General features: G+C 44.3%; 1 protein-coding gene across 3 annotated transcripts in view; it reads left to right on the top strand.

The window, feature by feature from the left end:
* The window catches only part of OTOGL (otogelin like), a 253,043-nt gene that overhangs the window by 69,099 nt on the left and 166,748 nt on the right, over positions 1–17,196 (top strand). For all 3 annotated transcript variants that reach the window (XM_077471956.1, XM_077471955.1, XM_077471957.1), the window contains 4 exons: positions 3,663–3,786; positions 6,433–6,610; positions 7,638–7,762; positions 12,065–12,274. In XM_077471956.1, the coding sequence (XP_077328082.1) occupies positions 3,663–3,786; positions 6,433–6,610; positions 7,638–7,762; positions 12,065–12,274 (637 nt within the window). The remainder of the gene's footprint in view (positions 1–3,662; positions 3,787–6,432; positions 6,611–7,637; positions 7,763–12,064; positions 12,275–17,196) is intronic.

The raw sequence follows: 17,196 nt of genomic DNA, 5'->3' as shown, positions 1-17,196 counted from the left end.
AAAAACAGCCCGCTTTAATGACTCTAAAATAGCTGCTGCATCATAGTGAATTCTCTTCAAATCAATATTATATTTAAATACAAAATGTTTTCAGCCAGGTTCTTTGAGATAAAATAAAAACATTTTTATACACAATAAAACATGGACAAGGCATGCTAATGCCTACCCTGAATCAATCACCTTATTGCTAGTGTAAATACAAAGGGGCAGATTTACTAAACCAAGTGCATGCAAAATCTGGTACAGCTCTGCATAGAAACCAATCAGTTTTCAGGATTTATTGTCAAAGTTTAACCACTTGCCTACCAGGAACTTACATCCCCTTCCTGCCCAAGTCATTTTTCAGGTTTCAGAGCTGTCGCACTTTGAATGACGATTGCCTGGTCGTGCTACACTGTACCCAAACACATTTTTTATAATTTTCTTCACACAAATAGAGCTTTCTTTTGGTGGTATTTAATCAATGCTGGGTTTTTTCATTTTTACAAAAAAAGACCAAACATTTTGACAAAAATATGTTTTTTACTTTTTTCCTGTCAGTACATTTTTTAACTAAGTACCGTATTTATCGGCGTATAACTCGCACTTTTTTCCCCTTAAAAGCAGGGGAAAATCGTGGGTGCATGTTATACGCCGATACCCAGAAATTCTGAGCCTCTGGGCGGCTTTCAGCCGCCTTCGGCTCTTCAAGGCGACTTTCGGCCGCCTTCGGCCGTTCTCGGAAGCTTTCGGCCGCCTTCGGCTCTTCTCGGCGGCCGAAAGCTTCCGGCCGCCTTCGGCTCTTCTCTGCGGCCGAAAGTTTCCGCCCGCCTTTGGCTCTTCTCGGCGGCCGAAAGCTTCCGAGAACGGCCGAAGGTGGCCCGAGGAGAGCCGAAGGCGACCGGAGGCCCGCCGAGAACCACCGCACGCCGCTGAGATACACATCCAGCTCTGTATCTCGGCGGCGGCATTTTTAAAAAATAATAGACACGGCTGCAATGGGGGACACGGCTGCAATGGGGGACACGGCTGCAATGGGGGACAAGACTGCAATGGGGGACAAGACTGCACTGGTGGACAAGGCTGCAATGGGGGACAAGGCTTCAATGGTGGACAAGGCTGCATAAGGCTGCAATGGTGGACAAGGCTGCATAAGGCTGCAATGGTGGACAAGGCTGCAGATGACACTGATGGGCATATAAATGTAAGTTTTTTTTTTCCCTTAAACTTCCCTCCTAAAAGTTTTTTTCCTTAAAATTCCCTCCTAAACTTGGGGTGCGTGTTATACGCCGGCGCGTGTTATACGCCGATAAATACGTTAATTTTTCACCTTCACTGATGTGCACTGATGAGGCAACACTGATATGCTGAACTGCTGGGCATTGATGAGGTGGCACTTATGGGCAATAATAGGCGGCACTGGTGGGCACTGATAGGCGGCACTGGTGGGCACTGATAGGCGGCACTGGTGGGCACTGATGGATGGCACTGATGGGTGACACTGATGGGCATTACTGATGGGCATTGGTTGACAGCAGTGATGGGAATTGATGGACAGCACTGATTGCCAGCACTGACTGGCATTGCTAATGGGCACTGATTGGTGGCATTTGTGGGCAGTGGTGGGCACTGATTGCTGCCACTGGTGGGCACTGATAGCTGACATTGGTTGGCAATGGTCGGCACTGATTTGCGACACTATATTGCAATATTGTAATTAGGGCACTGATGATCAGTGCCCTGATTACATTCCTAGATGTTCCCCTGAATGGAGATACAATTGATCGGCTCTCCTCACCACATTCTTAATGCATTCTATGCATTAAGATACAAAGCCTGCTGTGTGCAGCAGTCCCCCTCAGCCCCTCTAACCTAAGCCCCATCTCTGTCCAGCGATGTGCACAAGTGTTTCGGCCGACTCTCCCTCCTGATTGCCTGAGACACAGCAGTGGCGCCATTGGCTCTGAATGGACAAACGCAGCTGCAGCTCGGCTCAGGTGACCTTACAGCAAGCTGCTTGCTGTGGGGGGCACTGAACAGGAAGGAGGGGCCACGATCACAGAAGAGGGACCCGAGAACAGGAGGATCTACTCTGCAAATCCACTGCTATAGGGCAGGTAAATATAACGTTTGTTCTTTTAATACAAAAAATTAAAAAAACAAGACTTTACAATGACTTTAATTGAACAGGCTGAAGTTAAAAGCTGATTGGCTACCATGCACAGCGGCAACAGATCTGAGTGCTCCAGTTTTAGTAAATCTTCCCAAAATGTCATCAGTCAAGTTCTCAGTATACCATTACAACAACATTTTATTTATATACATTAAAACATATTCTGAAAACTTGTACAGGCTAATGCTTAACATGGATCAACCCCCTTATTTACATTAAAGCATATCCTAAAACATGTCCAAAGCATGCTAATGCCTCACACGAAGTGTATCTATTTTAGGGTCACCAAAGTAGGCTTTTTTTGTTGGTTGATGATGTTCAATGACCAGTGATTGCAGCCATAGTGAATTTTTAGAGTGGAGAAAGATTGTAATAATCTCTGTTTTTCTTGAGGCATTGGAAGTTGCCAGTAGGATTGGATATATTATGCACACCTACAAGCTTTTTGGATGCAAATTACTAATTACTAAACTTGTACATGATGATATAGACTGACTAGTTCAATCTGATGTAAAGTATGTGCTCAGAGTACATAGGAATTAATACTTTATACGCTGGACTTTTATTTGTGACTAGAAAAGTGGTTTGCTAGCTGTCCACCAATCCATCTTAAGCCCCATACACACTATCAGATTTTCTGCTGATTTTTGTGTTCAGATTTACCAAAACCATGTAGTGCAAGGGCCTGCCTAATTGCATACACATTGGAACTCCTAATGTTTGACCTCATATTATATGGTTTTGGTAAATCTGAAGGAAAAAATCAGATAGTGTGTATGGGGCTTAAGTCTGAAAAACTCCATCTTACTTATTTACATATTGCCTTTTGTGAATTTGGATTTTGGTATTTAGAAGTTGGATGACTCTGAACTATATGCATTGGCTTAGCCTGAACCTGGCATGTGAACAAGCAATTTTCTATCATCAAGACTTCTCATTGTACTGTTTCAATACCTATCTTCAATTCTGGCATTTTAAATAATGTACCAAAGGCAAATAGAGTTGCTCCAGAGCTTAGTAAATGAGCAGAAGCTCTGCTGACTTCCATCATCCAATCATGTGCAAGAAAAAATGCAGTTTTTTATATTTTTGCCTTGCACATGATTGGGTACTCTTTGGAAAGTGAAGGTTTACCTCATTTACTAAGCTCTGGAGCAATTGCATTTGCAGAGTCTAGTTGCCTCTAGTAAATCAACCTTTGTTTCATTTAGTAGTTGACCCTGGTGGTTGAATAATCTCTCTTTTCTTCGTGTCACTTGTCAATAAAGGGTGTTCTAGCTGCATAATATATTGCCACACAAAATAAAGTAAGAAAGTGTTACTAAGCATGAATGGATATTGAACATGACCACAGGTCCACTTCACCAAGAGTAATAATAACTCCTGTATGAAATGGTGTTTGTGTGCTAAATGTACCAACAAGGGGCAACAATGTTATATCAGTGGTGAACATCATTTTCTGTAAGACTTGAGAAAATGGTTTAAAACATTTCACTGCTTGTCTCTGCAGCATTCTGACCATGCCTGTATTCAGTCAATTACACTTGTGCTTGATGAGGATATGAATAAACAAGTTACCATCTTGAGAAATGGAGATGTCCAATATGGCCCTAACCAAGCTATCATCCTAAATGGTAAGTTCTGTTCTTCTTTTGATTGGTGTGTAAACATATAAACATTCATAACAACCATGACAGCAGATACAGGCATATGATCAGTATACAACTCCATTTGTTTTCCCAATGCAGATTAGACATTAAATCATATTCCATTCATTCTGATCATTAGGCTATAACTATACATATGTTATACAACCAGCTATGCCTGTGCCTAAAATGCTTACATTTTAAATGATAACCCTAATTATCTCAAATTGAGGTGGCATGAATCCTAACCCAATGGAATTGGAATAAAACCAAAAGGACTTGTGCATTAAATGTGCTTTTATTAAAGCGGAGGTCCACCCTAAAGTGGACCTTCCGCTCATTGGAACCCTCCCCCCCTCCGGCGCCACAATTGGCACCTTTCAGGGGGGAGGGGGGTGCAGATACCTGTACAGTACAGGTATCTGCACCTACTTCCGGGATAGCTCTCTGCGGAAAGGGGCGTAGATTACACCCCTTTCCGCAAGTGCCCGCCCCTTTCCGCAAGTGCCCCGCTGCCTGCTGGGAAACACACAGATCCCAGAGGCAGCGGGGACCGTCCTTATTGCGCAGCGTGACTCGCGCATGCGCAGTAGGGAACCGGGAAATGAAGCCGAAAGGCTCCATTTCCTGATTCCCATACCCAAGATGGCGGCGGCAGCACCCGAGAGACGATCTAGTGATCGGCTTCGGGTGCCGACATCGCGGGCGCGCTGGACAGGTAAGTGTCACTATTTTAAAAGTCAGCAGCTGCAGTATTTGTAGCTGCTGGCTTTTAAAAAAAAAAAAAAAACGCGGAGTCCCGGCGGACTCCCGCTTTAAGTTGAAGAATGTTAGTGGGCTATATAGATCACTGCGGCCCAATCTGCAGCCTGTGAGTAGAATGCAGTCTTTTTGTATTATGAGCATAATAAGTGAAGTGCTACCCCCAAAGGGGCCACTGGTTTTAACTGGTTCTTCCCCAACATGTACAGAGGCTGCCTGACTCCGCGAGCACCAGTTCAATCACACAAGCTTCAATAATACAGTCTAGGGGATGTATTTTTGTAGTTTAACGCTGGAAGAACTTCAACAGGGAGAGGGTTTGGGATACTCCAAAATGCTAGGCACTTAAAGATTAGCATCAGCCACCCTTGGGTGCTAGAATGGGTGAGAGGGTAGTAAAATCTGAATCCCCAGCCACATGCTTCCTGCGGGTGAACTGGCTTTGTATTAGTGAAGCACCTTAAAGTGAGGTACACCTGTACTGTTATTATTACTATGATATGATTATTATTATCTTCATTTATTAGCAGTTGAATGCGGCCCTCCATGCATTCAAATACATTTAATCCGGCCTTTAAGTGGAAACAGCTTGCTGACCCCTGTCCTAGCCTGTGAATCCTCTGAGAAGACCAGGCCAAACAAATACTGCTGCCTTGATTACAGAAGGAGCCAAACTAAATTTAACTAGCATTCTACACTAGGAGAGTGCCACATCAGAGTGGGAGCTATTATCTGTAAAGGACTGTACTGGCAGTGATATCTAGCAGTTTCCTGCACAATGTTACCTATCTCTTACTTTCTGCAGCATGGCTTCAATCTCCAACCACATTTGTAGTCTGCCCACAGTCTATGACAGTGATGGCGAACCTTGGCACCCCAGATGTTTTGGAACTAAGTTTCCCATGATGCTCATGCACTCTGCAGTGTAGCTGAGCATCATGGGAAATGTAGTTCCAAAACATCTGGGGTGTCAAGGTTTGCCATCACTGGTCTATGACCATCTCATTTAGTACATCTACAGTTTTTGACTGTCTTTTGTATGTGCCATCCTTCGGGGATAGGGACTGCCATTGAGATCCCTATATCCTGTAAACTGACCCCCACTGATTTATATCTTAGCATATTAGGGTAGTATTCTGATACTCACAAACAGTAGTTTGATGCTATGGGTCATCTGAATTGTATGTGGCATGTGTAGAAAGGGGAAAACGATCCATGAATCTTGGTAAATTCTGTGACGCATTATGTGGCAGCTGTTGTTAGGGTTAGCTTAAAGCTTGTCTAACACACCTCTGAAAAAAGGGTAGTTGCCAAGTTACCTACAGGCATACCCCACTTTTAAGTACGCAATGATATTTATTTACTAAAGCCGGAAAGTGCAAAATCAGGCTCACTTCCAGAAACCAATGAGCTTCCAGGTTTTATTACCAAAGCTTAATTGAACAAGCTGGAGTTAGAAACTCATTGGTTTCTATGCAGAAGTGAGCCTGATTTTGCACGTTCTTGCTTTAGTAAATAAATCCCATTGTGTGCTTACAAGTGGGGTATGCCTGTATAGCAATCAAATTCAGAATCAGATTGTAATTACCTAGTTCTCTTAAGTTGAAAGCTGATTGGTTGCTATTGGTTACTGTGCATTTTAGGTTCAATTTTTGTTGGCAAAGTATAGACATGCTTTACAGGTGCTGCTTAGTTAAGATATTCAGGCCTAGTGATTTGGGTGCATTTGGTGGGTATAACAAGCAAGCACCCATTTTTCAAGAATATAGTGTATTTTGAACCCTTTATTTTTGTCTAACAATGTGTAATAATGGTACATAATTGCTAAAAAATAAAATTGTGGTAATTTTATTTTACATGTTCCTTCTGCAGGTGATATCGAGGTTCGTAATTTGTCATCAATGTTTGTCCAGCTAAAAACCAAGTTTGGAATAAGAATTCATTTTGCAAAGGGAGGAGAGAGACTTTATATTCAAGCCAGCAGTGCATGGAAGAGGAGAACCCTGGGTTTATGTGGAACATTTAATGGAAATCTAAGAGATGATTTTCTGTAAGACATTTGTTTGTTTATCATACTTTGCCATGGTATTTTTTTAAAACAGATGTTTTTTTAAGTGGACCCTTAAATCTAACCTCAGGATGTAGCGAGTCCCAAACATATGAAAGATGGTCGAAATGGTTTGTTGGAGGGGGGATTATGGTGTGGGGATTCTTTTTCAGGCATAAGCATACCAAGACATTTTGGACAATTTCATGCTCCCAACTTTGTGGGAACAGTTTGGGGATGGCCCCTTCCTGTTCCAACATAAATGTGAACCAGTGCACAAAGCAAGGTCCATAAAGACATGGATGAGCGAGTTTGGGGTGGAGGAACTTAACTGGCCTGCACAGAGTCCAGGCCTCAACCCAATAGAACATCTTTGGGATGAATTAGAGCGGAGACTGTGAGCCAGGTCTTCATGTCCAACATCAGTGGCAGACCTCACAAATGCACTTCTGGTCAAACATTCCCATAGATACACTCCTAAACCTCATGGACAGCCTTTCCAGAAGAGTTAAAGCTGTTATGGATTCAAAGGGTGGCCAAACTCAGTATTGAACTCTACGGACTAAGACTGGGATGCCATTAAATTTAGTGCAAAGGCAGACGTCCCAATACTTTTGACAATATAGTGTATGTCTATGATATGATATGTATTATATTTTACATTATATATTATATATATAATTGATTTGCCAGCTTTAATAAAAGCCTGAGCCCAGCATAAAAAACATTTTATTTCCCAGAACCCTCCACTCCATCACCTGGCGTGGTCACGTGGCTGGTGTAGTGCCCTTATTTTTTTTCTTCAGGTGTAATGTGTGGTGGTTTATAAATAGCCAACTTTGCCAGCATATAAGGTTTTAAGCAAGTATGTCACACAAGTTGATTTTAGGAGTCTATACATAGTGCTGTTGAATAATTACACTTTCAGTTAAAAAGATTGAAAACTAGCATTTACTGATCTTGGTTGCAGAGGATCCTAGGGCTTATTCAGTAAAGCTCCGACTTTACTGATATTTCTCTTTTTCATCAGTTCTCCAGCAGGTATGATTGAAGGGACCCCACAACTTCATGCAAATGCCTGGAAAATCTCATCAGCCTGTTTAACTCCAGTAAACATCCCTGTAGTGGACCCATGTGACACCAATCTTCAAAATGGTAAGTTCTCCAGGTTCTGTATTGACATACAGTATGTAACTCTAACTGCAAAACATAATGTGTAAGTATATATACAGGATAAATCATATACAGAAAATGCATGCTAAAAGCTTTTAAAAAGAAATACTGTAAAAAAATAAAAAATAAAAAAAAATCAGAGGCCCGTATACAGTAAGCATATAAAAAACAAGTCGTTTATAGTAATCAAACTTTTTTTTTATACAAAAGCAATGCTATAGGGAACATCTGGCCTGTTATTTTTTTCAATATTCATCCAAAATAATTGCCTTGGATGCCTTTAACCAAAACAAAAAGGAGCACTGAAGTATGGGCATAACTTGGTGCTGCTTTTCGGGCATTAGTGGGGCGCTTTTAACCCCCAAGAAGTGGTTAAAAAGGGGTTAAAAGTGCCCATGATGTGGCGCTTTCAAATTGTTTTTCAGGCGCTTCGGAAGCGGTGCCCATTCATTCCAATGGGCATGGCGTTTTGGGGGCAGTGTATACAGTGCTCCTACACCACCCCAAAGATACTGCTTGCAGGACATTTTTTTTCCCGTCCAGCAAGTGCACCGTCCCATTGTGAAAGCACTCAGGCTTTCACGCTGGGGTGGCTTCAGAGGCAGTTGTCAGGTGCTTTACAGGTGCTATTTTATTTTTAAAACGCCTGAAAACTGCCTCAGTGTGAAAGGGGTCTTAGTGAGCAAACAGCTGTAATCTTAATGGAGTTTGCAGGCTAGACCCCTTTCACACTGAGGTGCTTTTCAGGCGCTTTTACTGTAAAAAAAAGTGCCTGAAAAGCTCACGAAAACCTATTTCCATTAAAATCAATGAATCCTTTCACACTGGGGCAGTGCGCTGGCAGGGCGGTGAAAAATGCCCCTCTCCATTGAAATTAATGGAAAGCTCTTCAAAAGCGCCTGAAAAGCTCTTCAAAAGCTCTCAAATGTTTTACTGGCAGTTTAGAAGCGCCTCAGTGTAAAAGGGGCCTGAGGCCCCTTTCACACTGGGGCGGGAGCGGCGTCGGCGGTAAAGTGCTGCTATTTTTAGCGGCGCTTTACCGTTGTTTTAGCAGCACTATTCGCCCGCTAGCGAAAAAACTGAAAAGGGGTTAAAACCGCTCGCAAAGCGCCGCTGCAGCAGCACTTTGCCGGCGGTATACCCGCGCTGCCCCGTTAATTACAATGAGTAGGAGCGGTGAATACACCGCTCCTTCACCGCTCCAAAGAAAGCAGGACTTTTTTTACCGTCCTGCCAGCGCACCGCTCCAGTGTGAAAACCCTCCTGCTTTCACACTGGAGTGAAAGGAGACGCTTTTTTCAGGCGCTATACAGGCGCTATTTTTATCGCTGTGGCGCCTGAAAAACGCCTCAGTGTGAAAAGGGCCTTACAGACATGACTGGCTGTAGAATCTCATAAGGGGCAGCAGACTGTATTAATGCTTGCTGTACACTAACAGCTATACAAGGTGTTTATTAAGGTGAAAGCCTTTAGACCTCTTTCCGACTGAGGCGCTTTTCAGGTGCTTTCACCCTAAAAAAAAAGCATCTGAAAAGCTCAGGAAAACCTATTTCCATTAAAATCAATGAATGAGGCAGTGGGCTGTCAGGGTGGTGAAAAAACGCCCCTCTCCATTGAAATGAATGGAAAGCTCTTTAGAAGCGCCTGAAAAAATCTTCAAAAGTGCTTAGGCCCCTTTCACACTGAGGGACTTCTAAACTGCCAGTAAAACATTTGCGCACTTTTAAAAAGCTTTTCAGGGCTTTCCATTAATTTCAATGAAGAGAGGCATTTTTTTCACTGCCCTGCCAGCCCACTGCCCCAGTGTGAAAGCATTCATTTATTTTAATGGAAATAGGTTTTTGTGAGCTTTTCAGGCACTTTTTTTTTTAGCGTGAAAGCACCTGAAAAGCGCCTCAGTGTGAAAGGGGCTTTAGTGTTTTACTGGCAGTTTACAAGTGCCTCAGTGTGAAAGGGGCCTTAGAAAAAGATCTGATATACAGTATTACTCCTTAAAGACCATGTTATTAATAATTTGTGCAGCATTTTGCAGTATAAATAGGCCCTTCACCTCTCCCTTTAAAAGAATTTAGAGTATAATGTACTTGCCACATTCATAGAGATACATAGCTTCTAGGACTGATTGAATGGAACCCAGATAAATTCTAAATCTAGTTAACCTCCCTGGCGGTGATCCAGAGTCTGGCTCGGGTTGGGATTTTAGTTCCACGAGCGGTAACCCCGAGCCAGACTCGGGATCGCATCGCTGGATACAGGGAGGACACAGGGAGAGTTACTTACCTTGTCCCCTGGATCCAGCGATGTCCTCCGCGCTGTGTGATCGAGTTGTCCTCCACTCGATTCACACGGTGCCGAATGCCGCCGAGCTCTGTTCCCTGCGACGTTACGGCGCACGGGAGCGGAGATCGACGCCAAATTCAAAAAAGTAAAAACACACAATACACACACAGTACTGTAATCTTACAGATTACAGTACTGTATAAAAACATTACACACCCCCTTTGTCCCTAGTGGTCTGTGCAGTTCCCTGCATGCACTTTTATATTATAAATACTGTTTTTTCTGCCTGGAATTTGGAGATTGTCCATAGCAACCAAAAAGTGTGCCTTTTTCAGTGTTTTAGGATTTGATTACATTATTGAATAATTTTTATTATTATTTATTATATTATAAACTTTATCATACCCGGGATGTCTGCTAGACTCTGGTTTGAACAGATTTAAGAGAGTTATTCCTAAGAATTACAGGACTACAATATAAAACGCCAAATTTCCATGCAAAATAATTGTACCGCTTTCAGCACCTAAAACCAGAACGAATCATACCGCCAGGGAGGTTAAATAATTTTTTATAGTTTTGGATAGAATGGGGAAATGTTATAATACCCATTTGTGTCCCCTTAGTGGAGATAAACCTGTTATGGTGATAAATATGGCATAAGAGTTTTCTCCTCACTTTTCAGAGATTTCCTCTGACTCTCGGTTGTGTCTCTGAAACAGGAAGTGACAGGAACAATGTGTGGGAGAAAACTGTAACACCCAACCTCCACACAGATAGTGTTCCTGGTGGGAAATTAATCCGAGCCACTCTGCTCTAATTGTTTTTAGTGCTAGTTCACACCAGACGCAGTTCCGTTCAGTTCTGTGTGCATTTTTTCTGCACTAAAAATGCATGCACAGTGTTTTTCATGTATTCCAATGGCTCTAGTTCACACTATGCAGTCAGTTTCCGGTGCAGAAACTAACCAGAAACTGACTGCATGGTGTGAACTAGAGCCACTGGAATACATAGAAAACACTGTGCATGCATTTTGTGCATTTTGGGCTCTAATTCCCACCATGTAGTCAGTTTCCAGTGCAAAAAACTGACCAGAAACTGACTGCATGGTGTGAACCAGAGCCATTAAAATACATGGAAAACACTCTGCATGCATTTTTAGGGACAGTCAGCACAAAAATGCACTCATACGTTCCGGATCAGTCTTTGCTTACAGTTAACACCACACACAGTTCCAGTGCGTTTTTGATACAATTTGCTAGGTTCCAGGGCAGTTCCAGTGCGTTTTTGATACAATTTGCTAGGTTCCAGTGCAGTTCCAGTGCGTTTTTGATACAATTTTCTAGGTTCCAGTACAGTTCCAGTGCACAGTCTACTTTTTTTTTTCTACACTGGAAACTGACTGCACTGGTGTGAACTAGAGCCATTGAAATACATGGAAAACACTGTGCATGCATTTTTAGTGCAGAAAAAAAATGCACGGAACTCGACCACTAGCAGGAGGGTAAAAGCACCCCACTAGTGGCCAAATAGCACAGAAAAATTGGCAGTAAATCGTGGCTAAAAATAGCAGCACTTTATCGCCGATGCCACCCCCACCCCAGTGTGAAAGGGGTCTAACAGGCCAGGTTTGCAAGATAACTGAAATACATCACAGGTGATATCATTTGCTGTGCAGTGATTGCAGTATTCTAGTCTGCATCTCCCCAAGGTAATACATAAAACCTGGCCTGTTAGTGGGCCCTGAGGACAGGGTTGATGGCCACTGATGTAATCTGTCCCTAACCACCTGTACTGTTATCACTCCTTGCTCAATTACATGCTGCTGATAGCGAACACCTAGCCATGTCTGCCACAAGAATGTGTTGATCTAGGCAGCGTTGAACCCTGGACATTATTTATAAGATCTGCAGGATTCCTATTTATCAAATGGTAAATAAACGCGTTTAAATATTACATATACATTGGACCCTCTTTGGACTCTTTTAAACAATAGTTTTCTTCCAGTTGGATACGCAGCTCAGTGTGATGTGATCAATCAAGAACTTTTTGCACCATGCCATACATATGTCAGTCCAGCACTGTATTACCAGCTCTGCCACTTTGATGCATGTAAATGTGGAAGTAATTGTCTATGTAATGCCCTGGCCCACTATGCCTATATCTGCAACAAGCATGGCATCACTATCAACTTTAGATCTCACATTTCATTCTGTGGTAAGTAAAATGTTTTTTTCCTAAAACAATGGACTCTTCTTTATGATGAACAGCAATTCCCTTTATTTGTGTAATTGCTATCTTTACCAATTTAAAGCAGAGTTCCGCCTTTTTTTAAAAATTTTTTTAGGTAATCTATTCTGCTACACTTGTCTAAATACTTTAATGCATGCCATTTAACAATTCACTGCTCAATTCCCGGATTTCTAAAGCGCTTCCATCTTCACTTTGGGCACATGTGAAGCCCACTAGCAGTCTCTTCCGGGATATGGTGATGCTGGCTACTCAGCATGTACCTCCTGATCTCACGCATGCCCAGTATACACACGGCGTAGAGCAGGAAGATTATCTTGTTGCCATAACAACGGGCGGTGATGGAGGAAGTGCCCACCCCGTTGTTATGGCTAAGAAGATAAGCTATCTACAGCAAACTACATGCCTGTTGTCTCCTGGGATTGATGACACGTATATCCCAGGAGACATTGCAAAGCCGGATATGATGCGGCCTTAAAGCGGAGTTCAACCCAAAAATGGAACTTCCGCTGTCCGGATTCCTCTCCCCCCTCCAATGTCACTTTTGGCACCTTTCAGGGGGGGAGGGGGAAGCAGATACCTGTCTAATACAGGTATTTACTCCCACTTCCGGCGAAAGTTTGCCGCATTATCCGCGGCGATATAAGCCATGTCTGGACCCTCCTCCACTGGTCCCAGAAGACAGCAGGGACCACTCAGAACGCACAGCGTGACTTGCACTTGCTCAGTAGGGAACCGGACTGTGAAGGCGTAAAGCTTCACTTCCTGATTCCCTTACTGAATATGCCAGTGCCTCCACCCGGGAGCCGAGGGATAGGTTGGCTTAGGGTGAGGACATCGCGGGCGCCCTGGACAGGTAAGTGTCCATTTTTTTAAAAGTCAGCAGCTACAGTATTTGTATTTTTAGCTGCTGACTTTCAATTTATTTATTTTTTGGGCGGAACTCCACTTTAAATAAAATTTTCATCAAATTGTTCATTTAAATTTGAGGGTAATGGGAGTATTTGATCTTTATAAATATACAGTATGTCAGTATTCAGCAAGTAAATTTCTATCTTTATGAAATTTCTCTACTTCCATTACTTCTCTGCTCACTTTGATGTTGTATGTTGGAATTTGATATGAGTTAGATTAAAAAGGTTCCTCTATGGCAGTCTAAAAAAGTTCCGAACCCAGTTAATATGTAAAGCACAAGCCTCATCATTAAAAACATAACTTTACCTTCTTTGAATCCTCCTTTATTTGTTCTTTATGTGCTCTCTTCCATACAATACAGCCTACAGTGGGAGGTTTTTGGTTGCAGAGGAATTGCGGCCAATTCAGAAAGCAGTGGGCAGGAATAGGTGTGACCAAGCGCTGACTGCCAAGCTACAAGCTTCTGAATCAGCTGTGGAGATGTTGATAGCCACATCCCCTTGCAACATTTTTTTTATGCCACTGTAGTGCAAGCAGGAACAGCCCACATGAGAGGGGCAACACTGTTCCAATTTCAGGAGAGGCACAGCTTCGTTGCCACCTCATCACAGAGACCACATTAGGTGAGCATCAATGGAAGGATAAACAAGTATTTATGGGTCTTTGCAGATGCACTTTTTTCTATTTGAACCTATGAGGTTCATAAGTCTACTTGAACTTCAGTAAACAATCTTATTGTTCATTTTACTTTATTTATTTTAGTTTGACATTTTTTTTCCCAAAAATATATTTTTGATCACTTTTATTCCTATTACAAGAAATGTAAACATCCCTTGTAATAGGAATATGGGGTGACAGGTCCTCTTTACAGTGAAATCTGGGGGGTCAATATGACCCCACATCTCACCTCTAGGCTGGGAAGCCTGAAATAAAAAATAAAAAAAAGATTCTGGCTTTGATCGTACTGGCGAGTTGGTAGAAGCACCGGAGGGCGGTGAGGGGTGGGGGGCGTCTATGGCTGGGTATTTCAGGGTATCACCGAGTATGGCTGGGTATCTCTGAGTATGGCTGGGTATGGCAATTTATGGCAGGGTATTACAGAGTATTGGCGGGGTATTGGCGGGGTACTACAGAGTAATAGCAGGGTACTGCAGAGTATTGGGGGTACTGCAGAGTAATGGCGGGTACTGCAGAGTATTGGGGGGTACTGCAGAGTAATGGGGGTTACTGCAGAGTAATGGGGGGTACTGCAGAGTAATGGCAGGGTACTGCACTGCAGAGTAATGGCGGGGTACTGCACTGCAGAGTAATGGCGGGGTACTGCAGAGTAATGGCGGGGTACTGCAGAGTAATGGCAGGGTACTGCACTGCAGAGTAATGGCAGGGTACTGCACTGCAGAGTAATGGCGGGGTACTGCAGAGTAATGGCGGGGTACTGCAGAGTAATGGCAGGGTACTGCACTGCAGAGTAATGGCAGGGTACTGCACTGCAGAGTAATGGCGGGGTACTGCACTGCAGAGTAATGGCGGGGTACTGCAGAGTAATGGCGGGGTACTGCAGAGTAATGGCAGGGTACTGCACTGCAGAGTAATGGCAGGGTACTGCACTGCAGAGTAATGGCGGGGTACTGCACTGCAGAGTAATGGCGGGGTATTGCAGAGTAATGGCGGGGTACTGCAGAGTAATGGCAGGGTACTGCACTGCAGAGTAATGGCAGGGTACTGCACTGCAGAGTAATGGCGGGGTACTGCACTGCAGAGTAATGGCGGGGTACTGCAGAGTAATGGCGGGGTACTGCAGAGTAATGGCAGGGTACTGCACTGAAGAGTAATGGCAGGGTACTGCACTGCAGAGTAATGGCGGGGTACTGCACTGCAGAGTAATGGCGGGGTACTGCAGAGTAATGGCGGGGTACTGCAGAGTAATGGCAGGGTACTGCACTGCAGAGTAATGGCAGGGTACTGCACTGCAGAGTAATGGCGGGGTACTGCACTGCAGAGTAATGGCGGGGTACTGCAGAGTAATGGCGGGGTACTGCAGAGTAATGGCAGGGTACTGCAGAGTATGCACTGGTATTGCAGAGTATTGGCAGGGAATTGAGGGGTTAAATTCGGTGAGCAGCGATGTGGGCACTGCAGATGCAGCCCACATCGCTGCTGACACCGATCTCTTTCCCCTCCGCTGTACCGATCGGTACAGAAAGGGGAGGGAGGAACAGGCGTCATAACATGACGCCGGTTTGTTTCCAAGTGATCACTCCGTCATTTGACGGAGCAATCACGTGGTAAACGGCCGCTATGAGCGGCCATTTACCGTGATGCGCCGGGTCCTATGGACCCGGCGGTCACGGATGCTCTCGAGTGCGCACACCTCGGGGCACGCGAGAGCAGAATTCTGGGAGGCCGTTAATTAACGGCCTCTCTGAGTTAAACAACCGCCCTGAAGCCGTTAATCGGCAATGGGCAGTTGTTAAGTGGTTAAAGCTAGATCACTAGCTATATAGGTGAGGTGAATATAGTGGTGTATACTGCAGTCAGGGCACAGACAACAACCACTACACAGCAGCAAGATAGGAAATCAGCCAAAAACGATTGGTGTGTACTGTGTTGAAGGTACACAGAACACCCACTGCTTCAGATGCAAAGTAACACACTACAGGAGGCCGCCTTAAAGGCGGCCTTATATAGTGTGGGGCGTGCACTACACAGCCTGAGCTATGATTGGCCACAGGCAGGATGCCTGTGGCCAATCATGGCTCTCCTCGCTGCCGGCGCTGCGATTGGCCAAGCATGCGGGGTCACAGTGCATGCTTGGCCAATCATCGGGCAGCAATGCACTGCGCCAACGCAGTGCATTGTGGTCCGCGCGTGCGTCACTCGAATTTTGACGCGAACGGCCAAAACGTTCGGAATTCGCCGAACGCACGAACAGCCAATGTTCGAGTCGAACGTACGTTCGACTCGAACACGAAGCTCATCCCTAGTCACCAGCTCCTGCAGCAGGGTGTGATGATCAAAGTACAATGCAGAACTTCATAGTGCTGGATCTGGAGCAGAGAGCATGGGTTTGCCTATTTTCCTTCACATCACATGGGATTAATAGTTTTGGATGGATGTATGGCTCTCCAAAATATGTTGCAGTTATTGACTTCAGGCACTTGTGAATGTTTATATTAATAAATAGAGTTGGGGAACAGTTCGGGGCGAGAAAAAGTTCAGCCCAAACATGGCCTGTTTGCCCGTTTGGTGAACACCCAAATTTGCAGGGTCTTTGGTGGGTGTTCGCTCTGTTGAACACCCTGTAATGCACTGCGTGCTGCACAGTGCATTCTAAGCCTTGACTGGGCAAAGCTTTGCGACATGGCATCCTTAGCAACCAATGAGTCATCAGCTGTCATTGGGCTTCCCTGCTGACAGCTGCATAAAAAAAAATTGCCGGCAATAAAAAAGTGGAAAATAAAACCCCGGCATGTAGGTCCCTCCCAATCCATACCAGACCCTTATCTGAACATGCAGCCCGGCAGGCCAGGAAAGGGAGGGGATCGAGCAAGCAATCCCCCTTCCTGAACCATACCAGGCAACATGCCCTCAACATGGGGGGAGTGGGTGCTTTGGGGTGGCAGGGCTCTGCCCCCCCACCCCAAAGCACCTTGTGGTTGTGGAAGTCTGCAGGCAGAGGGCTTATCGTAATTTGGAAGCCCCCTTTAACAGATGCCCGAAACCCGACCCCCCTCATTATGTGAATGAGCATAGGGTACATCGTACCCCTACCTATTCACCAAAAAAGTGTCAAAAAGTAATAAAAACACAGTTTCTGACAATTCCTTTATTAACCATTTGCCAAACAGCCATCGTCATTATACTGCGACAGGTTGGCACGATCTAGCGAACCATCGTAGCTGTATGTCAGCTTCTTTAAGCAGGATAGCAGGAGCTTGCACCCGCTGCATTGCAGGGGTGCCAATGGTCACAGC

The sequence above is a fragment of the Lithobates pipiens genome, unplaced genomic scaffold (assembly GCF_037356315.1).
Source record: "Lithobates pipiens isolate NorthernLeopardFrog02 unplaced genomic scaffold, aLitPip1_a1.2 Scaffold_8, whole genome shotgun sequence".
Classification (NCBI taxonomy): domain Eukaryota; kingdom Metazoa; phylum Chordata; class Amphibia; order Anura; family Ranidae; genus Lithobates; species Lithobates pipiens.
The sequence above is the reverse complement of the archived record's forward strand: the minus strand, read 5'-3'. Positions and strand labels throughout refer to the sequence as shown.